At 56.3% G+C, this 9,895-nt stretch overlaps 1 protein-coding gene across 2 annotated transcripts in view; it reads left to right on the top strand.

The window, feature by feature from the left end:
- Window positions 1-332: 332 nt before the first annotated feature.
- The window catches only part of EMID1 (EMI domain containing 1), a 53,496-nt gene continuing 43,933 nt past the window's right edge, over window positions 333-9,895 (top strand). The window contains exons 1-2 of one of the 2 annotated variants that reach the window (XM_025399466.1): window positions 333-611; window positions 9,700-9,813. In XM_025399466.1, coding sequence (XP_025255251.1) covers window positions 511-611; window positions 9,700-9,813 — 215 coding nt within the window. In that variant the 5' untranslated portion in view covers window positions 333-510. The remainder of the gene's footprint in view (window positions 612-9,699; window positions 9,814-9,895) is intronic. The other variant, XM_025399467.1, reaches the window with a different exon arrangement.

The raw sequence follows: 9,895 nt of genomic DNA, 5'->3' as shown, positions 1-9,895 counted from the left end.
CATGGCACGCACTGCTCAGGAAGCTTTCCTTGGAGGGCTGGATCCTGCAAAGGTGTTAAAAAAGGATGAGTCGCTGATATCATTCACTCAGGCGAGGCGGGTTTGGGTCCCGGTTGCGTCTGGGACCGTGGCCCGGGCCTGTTTCCCAGTCTACAACTAGTGGGAGGACACCCCGGAGCTGGCACCCCGCCCCCAAAAGGGCCCTGCGGCGCAGGGTGTGGGGCTCAGGTGGACACCTGGCGGGCCTCCTGGCTGGGGCGCCCGGGCCCCTCCGGGCTCCTTCCGGGTTGGCAGCGACGGCGCAGGGGGCGGGGGGCCTCGCCGAGGGGCCGGGCGAGGCCGGGAGCGAGCGCCCCAGCCCCCGCCCGCCTCCTGCCCGCCCTCCGGCCGCGGCGCTGGGAACCGGGCTCCGCGCGTCCGGGGCGGCTGGCGGCGCGGGCAGGCGGGCGGGGAGGACAGGCTAGGGGCGGCGACAGCGAGGGGCCGCGCGCGGAGGGCGCCTGGTGCAGCATGGGCGGCCCGCGGGCTTGGGCGCTGCTCTGCCTCGGGCTCCTGCTCCCGGGAGGCGGCGCTGCGTGGAGCATCGGGGCAGCCCCGTTCTCCGGACGCAGGTAAGGGCTCCCCGCGCCTTTGCACCCCGCTGGCCGGGGGTCCCGGCGCGCACACGTCCCCACCTCCGGGCAGGGCCGGGATCGGGAGAGCGATCCAGTCCCTAGGCTCAGTGCCGGCCCGGGTGAGGGCAGGGTCCGGCTGAGGCTCCCGCGAGTGCGGGGTCCCCTACTCCATGTGTTGGAGCTGCCTGTCTCCCCTACTCCCTCCCTTTCAACCCCGGAGCCGGAGAGGAGGAGGAAGGGGCGCAACGAGGGCGAAGCCCTGGCCCTTCTGTCCCCCTGTCCGTAGGGCCCCTCCCCCTGCACTTGGGAAAGGCCCATGACACCCCGTAGCCGACCCTTCGTGGACCCCCCTGCCCTTTGCTCTGTTCCTGTTTTTTGTTTGTTTGTTGTTTGTTTTTGTTTTAGTTTTGTACCCAGGCTATTTATCTCCCTCGGAGGAGGGATTGGGGTGGAGTCTCACAGCCCAGTGGGTCAGTGTGGAGGCTCCCCAGGGACCTGGCATTTTGGGCAGAGAAAAGAGGGAGCACCGTCTTCCTGCTGCTCTCCTAGTGGCTGGGAACTTCCTCCCCGCTGGCCTTTACGGAGGAGCTCCCAGAACCTGACATGGTGGGGCCCATTATTGTATGTAGTGTCCTCATCAATCCTTCAAGGACTGAATGAGGTAGGGAAAACTGTCCCCATTCAACAGAGAAGCAAACCGAGACCCTAGAGAATTGGCATCATCTTTTAGACTCATGGGCTATTCATTGAAGAGCTGGGTTGCAAATCTGCCTTTCTGTCCTTGATGACAGTGTTTGAACCTGCCCTGGCCTCTGTCCTGACTGCAACCCCTGCCAGGGTCCCCTCTTAAAGGCCAGCCGCCGTTGTCCAAGGCAGACAATGTGGAGTAGCCAGGCCTCTCCAGGCCTTTTCATCCCTTTCAAAGGCCTGCACGGCCCCCACCCCCTATGGCCTCAATTCTTTAATTCTTTTCAGAAATTCTCCTTTCCCAGTGGTCAGGGGCCAGCATGCCCCTGCTGGGCTAGCAAGAGCGGTTGACATGGGCAGGGCTGGAGGATGGAGGTGGTTGAAGCATCAGAGGCCAGAAGAGCAGTTGTCTGAGACAGGGGTGGACGTGTGGTGGATGTCACAGCCACCACCTATCGTGTGCAGACCACAGTTAGCCTGAGTCGGCCCCATTACCTGCATTCATCAGCTCCAGAATCTTCCCAGCTGCTTGAAGGTGTGCTTTTTATGATTCTGTTTCTTAGAGGAGGAAGATGAGGCTCAGAGAGGGAACATGACCTGCCCAGAGCATGGATGTGAGCCGCCAGAATCCCAGATGCTAAGAGGAGAAAGACTATTAACTCAGAAATCCCACTGTCAGGCTCAGGATGATGGTAGCACAGCTTAAGGCCCAGACTGCTCTGCAGTCAGTTCAAGACAGGGCTTCCCAGCCTGGGCTCCTCACCTTCCAGGGTCTCCTGAGTGGGAGCAGGATGGTGGCTATAACCAGGTATCTGGTGGTCACTGGAGACTGTCACTCCATGTGTTGACAGAAGCCCATCACAGTAGCCTGAGCATTCCAAAAGCCCTGTTGGCAATACTATTGCACCCATTGTACAGATAAGGAGGCTGAGGCCTACAGAGGAAAAGTGGCACCTCAATCCAGACCAGTCAATTTCCAAATCCAGTGGCTTTTTCTACCCAGCAGCCCTCCTGGAAGAGGGAAAGAGATTGTTGGCTTGGGGGCACCAGGAAAGGTTTGTAGTCATGATTAGGAGTTAGGGGCTCCAGGCTTGGACAAAATGGAGACAGAATTCCGTGCTGGTACAGGCTTGATGTGTGACCTCAAGTGGGTCACTTCCTGGCCCTAGGTCTCAGTTTTGCTCTCAGTTTCCTTCTTTCCTCATGGGAAGGGCCAGTACCAGGCCTTACCTGCAGTGGTTCCTGCTATCAGTCATGTCACATGGGGGTAGGGACCTGGAGCTTGAGGAGTCTGTGGCCTACCAGGACCTCCACTTGTGGCCCCATCCCCGCGTTGCTGGAGACAGCATGGGGATGTCATGCCCTGTCAGCCATCCTGCCACGCACACCCCAGCACCCCAGGCACCCCTTGGCAGCCAAGGGACCAGAGGCAGAAAAGAGGCTTTGTCCTGGGGAGGGGTTGGCCTGGGAAGGCATCCAGGGGGCCGCCCCCAGCCCCAGGAATGTGGTGACACTTGGAGACCCCCGGAACCGGGGTGCCCAAGGGCTATGCAGAGCTGCCTTGGCTTGCCCCTGCTCGTGGAGCTGCTTCCTGCCCTGCTGAGGTCCTTCCAAGCCTGGAGCCCGCGTCCTTTAACCACTTATCTCAGCATTTCAGCTGAGGATTCAAGCTTTCACCAGCCCAGACCTCTCGCCCCTGCAGTGCCGGCCTCCTTTAGGCAAATCCTAGGATCAGGGAGAATGGAGGGCTCTAAAATGGAAGGGATCTGCCCCAGCCTCTCTCCAGGGGGCTCCAATCCCAGCTGATGCCCACAGGAGTAACCCGGGTAGGTGCTTTCTCTTGGAGCCTCAGTTTCCCCCTCTGTAAAATGTAGAACCTGATAATCCCTATTCCAAGGGGAAGACCTTGTGAAGAAGGTACTGTGCTGGTGTCCCCAAGCCCCAGGGAAGCCCCTGGACCACAGCTGCTGGGTGTGGCGCCCATGTGTGGGCCTGAGCCCCTCAGTCCAGGAACAGGAATGAACAATAGCTGTTAGTGCTGTGCTAAGGGTTTTGAGTGAAGCTTACCCCACTGGAGGAAATTCTGCTGTCCCCATTTGCAGATGGACAAAATGAGGTCCAGAAAGGGTCAGGGCCTTGTCCAAGGTCACCGACTTAGGAAGCAGTAGAGCCAGGGCTGGAACTTCGCCCCCACTGCGGGGCTCTGGCTCTCATCACAGCACCCCCACCCGCCTGGTCCTTTCTTTCTTCTCTTTTTCATCACGGCCCTTGGCCCCAGGCCCGCTTGGCTGCCTCCTGCAATTAGCCCCTATCACTGTTCCGGATCGCAGCCCTGGGCCCTACGTAGACAAAGTCCCCTGGGCCCCTCGTGGCAGGGGGTGGAGTGTGGGTATAGGTGGGGGGCCCTTGTGGGGGTGGCCGGTGCCAGGCTGAGCTGGTCTGGCCTGTTTCTCCCCTTCTGGAGGCCTCTGGGGACCTGGAGGTGCTGAGTGGACAGAAGTGGTGGGCCCAGGAGGGAAGTGCCGCCTCTTCCCAGCCCCTGCCCTCACCCACCCCACTGCCCAGCCTCATCCAGCTCTTGGGCAGCTTATCAATGATGACACCCCAGGGAAGGAAGCCCCCAGGGGCTGCAGGAATGGAGCACATGGGGATGGGTCACTTCATCTGTGGAACCCATCTTGGGTCCCGACTGTTCTGCCCAGAGCTGCTGCCTATTCTCCATCATTCAGTCATTCAACAAACATCACTGAGCGTCCTCAGGCTGAGCCCTACACAAACTTGGTCCCAGCTCATGCCCTCCTCCAGCACCTTCGTGAGTAAAGCCCAGGGCTATTGTGAGTGGCTAATGGGTGATGGCCAACCCCTGTGTAGGCCTGAGGGCTGAGACCCGAAGGATGAATAAGAATTTGCTGGGGCAAGAGGGAGGGGCTTTCCAGGCAGAGGGACCTTCATATGCTAAGATCAGAGATGGGAGAAGGGGCTGCATGAGTGTGCATGAGAGGCTAGCAGAATAAAAAGTGAAGGACATGCCGGGCGAGGTGTCTCACGCCCGTAATCCCAGCACTTTGGGAGGCCGAGGCAGGCGGATCACCTGAAGTCAGGAGTTTGAGACCAGCCTGGCCAATATGGCGAAACTCCGTCTCTACTAAAAATGCAAAAATTAGCCGGGCGTGGTGGCAAGTGCCTATAATCCCAGCTACTTGGGAGGCTGAGGCAGGAGAATTACTTGAACCTGGAAGGTGGTGGTTGCAGTGAGCCGAGATTGTGCCACTTCACTCGAGCCTGGGCGACAGAGCGAGACTCCATCTAAAAAAAAAAAAGTGAAAACGGTGCTTGCAGGGCTATAGGGAGTCATGGTGGGCTGCGAACCCCACAGTGGGTGTTGGCAACCTTAGGTCTGCACTTTAGAAAGAGCCTCCTGCTACCTCTGGAAGGTGGATAGGGGAGCGGGAGGGTGGCAGGGCCAGGCTAGGACCCTGTGGAGGAGCTCAGGCTGATGCTAGGAGTCCTGGGGCTGGGGTCCTCAAGCTGGGGGATGGGGTGGTTATTAGTGATCCCCAGGTGGAGGGGGCAAGGGGCTGAACTTGAACTCCACCTGGCATGAGTGTCCTCTCCTGTCCAAAAGGTCTGGCTAGCCGGCCACCAGCTCCATGTCTCCTAAAGAGAGGATTCAAGCACAGTCCAGATTGTGGCAACCAGGCAGGGACCTACATGGTTATTTTTTTTTATTTTTTTATTTTTGAGATGGAGTCTCACTCCTGTTGCCCAGGCTGGAGTGCAATGGCACGATCTCGGCTCACTGCAACCTCTGCCTCCTGGGTTCAAGCGATTCTCCTGCCTCGGCCTCCCGAGTAGCTGAGATTACAGGCATGAGCCACAACGCCTGACTAATTTTGTATTTTTAGTAGAGACGGGGTTTCTCCATGTTGGTCAGGCTGGTCTCAAACTCCCGACCTCAGGTGATCCGCCAGCCTCAGCCTCCCAAAGTGTTGGGATTACAGGCGTGAGCCACTACGCCCAGCCAAGATTTTTTTTTAAGAGACGATATGTCACTCTATTGCCCAGGCTGTAGTGCAGTGGCATGATTATAGCTCATTGCAACCTCAAACTCCTGAGCTGAAGCGATCCTCTCACCTCAGCCTCCAAAGTAGCTGTGACTGCACTCACGCACCAATGGTGGAGATTTTAATTAAGGAAGCAGGAAAAATATTGTTTTTTTTTTCTCTAGCTACCCCCTGGTAAAAAGAAGGACAGCTCTGGCTATTGTGGACCATCACAGGCCCACCTCTCCCGGCCTAGTCTGGGGACAGGGCATGTGAGGGCTGTTGTCCACGTGTGTGTGTGAGGGCAAATGGCTCTGTGCGTGCCTGTATAGATATGTGTGGTAAGATGGCCAACAGTGCCCTGCTGGGCCTGCCTTCACCTGTTTGTGTACATGTGAGAGGAGTGTATGTGTGTGTGTACACGTGTGCCCACATGTGCACTGCAGGGCCCTGTGTGGACATGTCCAGAGATCACAACTTCAGCCTATCTGCGTCCATGTGAGACGGCATGCGTGTGTGTGTGCATGTGCGGGTGTGTCAGTGTGTGTGCAAATGTGAACGCATTTGCAGGGAGGAGATTTGACTGTGACTGTGTGCCCTTCTGGGCCTGCTTTGGTCTGTCTGTGTCCGTGTGACAGAGCCGATGAGTGTGTGTGTATGTGAATGTATGAGGGCACAGAGCCCTGTATCTGCAGGTATGGATTTGTGTGCAGGGAGGACGGTCATTTCTGTGATTAAGTGTCCTGCTGGATTTGCCTTAGCCTGTCTGTGTGCGTTTGTGTACGGGTATGTAGCTGTGTGTTTATGTGGATCTGTGTGTGCACATGGAGGCCCGTGTGTCCATGCATTGTGTGTACATATGCCTATGTGTGTCTGTGTGCACGTGCTCACTGCAGTGCGTATTTGCCCTATGTGCACATGTGTGTGCATGTATGTATCTGTGTGTGGATCTGTGTGCGTGTGCATGAGCGTGCGTGTGTCCATGCATTGTGTGTACATATGCCTATGTGTGTCTGTGTGCACGTGCTCATTGCAATGCATATTTGCCCCTGTGTGCCTGTGAGTTCATGTGTGTGCGTGCATTTGTGTGCACAGGTACTGTGTGCTTGCGATTGTCTGCTCACTGGCATAGTGCATTCATTCTGTGTCCAGGGGCCCTTTCCTGTCTCCAGAGCTTCCGACTGTCCTCTGCCCAGATTGTCCTCTTCTTCCCTCCCTCTTTCACTCGTGAAGCCCCTGGGCCAGCCTAGTGAGTGTCACATAGGCTCCAAGGAGCCTCTGAATCCCCTTAACCTATACACCAAGTTTTATGCATATTTCTGGACAGGAGCCACGATTCATAGCAATTTTCTAAAGGGGCTTATGCCCCCCCCTCCATATTCAACCCTAACAGGTTCAAAACCACAGCTCTGGTTTTTTTGTTTGTTGGTTGGTTTTCTGTTTTGAGACAGTCTCGCTCTGCTGTCCAGGCTGGAGTGCAGTGGTGCCATCTGGGCTCACTGCAACCTCTGCCTCCCGGGTTCAAACGATTCTCCTGCTTCAGCCTCCTAAGTAGCTGAGATTATAGGTGCACATTACGACGCCCAGCTAACTTTTGTATTTTTAGTAGAGACGGGGTTTTGCCATGTTGCCTAGGCTGGTCTTGAAATCCTGATCTTCAAGTGATCCACCTGCCTTGGCCTGCCAAAGTGCTGGGATTACAGGCATGAGCCACTGCGCCCGACCTTTTTTTTAGTTGTAAAAAATTTTTTTATAGAGATGGGGTTCTCACCATGTTGCCCAGGCTGGTCTTGAACTCTTGGCCTCAAGCGATCCTCCTTGCCTCAGCCTCCAAAAGGGCTGAAATCTTCACCTACTCATTAGGAGAAACACTTGTAGCCTGGGGTTGAGAGTGCGAGCTCTGGAGCCAGAGGGACTTGAGTTCCAACCCTGACTGTGTCGCCCATCGTGGGTTCCTGGGGCAAGTCCTAGACCCCAGGGTCTCAGTCTTCCCATCTGTATAGTGGCTGGGTTTTTTTTGTTTGTTTGTTTTGAGACAGAGTCTCGCTCTTTGCCCAGGCTGGAATGCAATGGTACGATCTCAACTTACTGCCACCTCCGCCTCCCAGATTCAAGCAATTCTCCTGCCTCAGCCTCCTGAGTAGCTGGGATTACAGGCGCCCACCACCACACCTGGCTAATTTTTTATATTTTTAGTAGAGACAGGGTTTCACCATATTGCCCAGGCTGGTCAAACTCCTAACCTCAGGTGATCCACCCATCTCGGCCTGCCAAAGTGGTGGGATTACAGGCATGAGCCACCGTGTCCGGCCTAAAGTGGCTTTTTAATAGAGTATGAGAATCAACTGAGCTAACACGTGAAGGCTCTGGGCACAGCTCCTGGCGTGCAGCAAGCATGATAAACATAGCTATGGTTTGTGTAGGAGACAGAGCAGATGGAAAGCCCTCCTTGCTCCCAGAGGTGGCAGTTTGAGAAAAGAGCATCATCTTTTTCTCACTTTGTATGCACATATCTGTACATGTGCCCGCATGTATAAATAGTTGACTTTCTGCCTCTCTCTTAATGTAATAGAAATGCAATCACTGTATATCCATTGGTCTTTGCTTTTTTCTCCCTGTAACCAGGGGTGATAACTGGGTCTCAGGTCAGCACGTGGAGACCTCGGGCTTTGTTACAGCATCTGGTTTCCCGTGTCTGGTGGCTCCATAGCTGTTTAGGCTGTTCCCAGTTTTGTGCCATTTCTGTTGGTGCCACAGCAGGCACCTGTCACGTCTGCATGGGACGGCTGGCCGAGGGCTCTGTGGAGCTTCTCCTGCTTCATGGGCCAAACCGAACCATCCCTTCTCCCAGCCCACCTCCAGGGCTGTACCTAGGTTGTTTCCTCTTCCGGCACTGATTCTGGTGTGGCACAGACAGATGAAGGGAATTCCACAGAGCCCTAAATTGAGTTAGTTGCCTGGTCCTGGCCCAGGAGTTTCTCCTTCTGGTGGTCTGGGGTGGGGGCAGGGCTGCAGCGAGCGGCGGCTGCACTATGCTTGGCATGGGAATCTCTGTGATGGCTGGGACATTCCAGGTGCTCAGCAGCCCTCAGCCCTGCACAGGGTCACAGGCCCTGTGCTTTTCGCAGGGGCTGGAGAAGGAGGGAAGGTTTCAGGTGACCCTTCTCAGCCTGGGTCCCCCACCCCTCCCAGACTTTCTTCCTGCCCTCAAGCCTGGGGTCAGCAGGTTCCCAGGCCAGGGTCTTCACAGAGCCACAGACCGTGGCTCAAGGAGATGAGGAGACGGAAGCTGAGACTCTGGGATGGAGTCAGAGGCTGGGCTAGGCCATCCATGTTGCTGGGTTCAAATCTGGCTCCTCTATGCACCAGCTGTGACATGAGCAGTTGTCTTCACCTCCCCAAGCCTCAGTTTCCCCTCTGTAAAAATAAGGTGGGGGTACCTTCCTACCTTCCTCCCTCACCATTAGAAGATAGTGTGAATACCCTTAACATACAGTAAGTGCTCAATATGTGCAGTGCATTCTGATTATTAGTTGGTATTTGGAGAAGTCAGTCCTCTGGGCTTGGGGCATTGATTACACAACCCAGCCGTCCCACAATGGGGACATGGGGATGAGTGAGACAGGGCCTCTCCTCTTGCATGCTGGCGGAGTGGGCAGGCATGAATTGGCGGCTTAATTCAGCGTGACAGGTGTGCAGATGCTGCGGGAGCCAGGGCAGGGCACCACTGGAATTGCTCAGGGCAGGGTGGAAATGGGAAAGGATGGAAGGAATAGGCCACGTCACATCCGGGCTTTGAAGGTAGGAAGTGCCACAGGGAGAAGCAGGCAGAGGGCCCAGCACCAGCAAAGGCCTGTGGCAGGTGTGGGCACAGGAAATCCTGAGGGCTGGGGAGTTGGGTAGGCAAGGCAAGGATGTAGGCAGGTTTCCATTCTGTGACATTCCCTCTAGGGAGGGACCGAGGAGCAGATGGAGAGGCCACTCTCTGCAGTTGTCCAGGCAAGAGCCAGGCAGTGATAGTGGCCTGGATGGGTCAAAGTTGGAGAGGAGAGAAGCTGGGGAGGAGAGCTCAGGGGAAGATGGCCCACTTCCATCTTTCCCCTGCTGTTCATTCCTCAAGATCTACCAGGAGTGCTCAGCACGGCCCCACCCCCAGGGCCATGACATCCACCCCTCAGCCACAGAGACTCCCACCAGCCATTTGGGCCCAAATGACTTTGCAAGCTCAGGGGGTCTCTCTGCCTGGGGATTCAGGGCTCTTGAAGAGAACACGGGCATCTTCACCCATCCTCCCAGAGTCCCCAGCAGAGGACCCTGCATGGTACCTGAGTATCCTCTCTTTGGGTCTGTTTCAGGAACTGGTGCTCCTATGTGGTGACCCGCACCATCTCATGCCATGTGCAGAATGGCACCTACCTTCAGCGAGTGCTGCAGAACTGCCCCTGGCCCATGAGCTGTCCGGGGAGCAGGTAAATGAGGTGGAGAAGGAGCTGATGGCATTCTAGGTGGAGGCACAGTTTGGGCAAAGGCCTGGTGGGGGGACTCCATGGG

This window comes from Theropithecus gelada, chromosome 10 (assembly GCF_003255815.1).
Source record: "Theropithecus gelada isolate Dixy chromosome 10, Tgel_1.0, whole genome shotgun sequence".
Taxonomy (NCBI): domain Eukaryota; kingdom Metazoa; phylum Chordata; class Mammalia; order Primates; family Cercopithecidae; genus Theropithecus; species Theropithecus gelada.
Note: the sequence above shows the minus strand (reverse complement) of the source record. Positions and strands in the feature narration are given on the sequence as shown.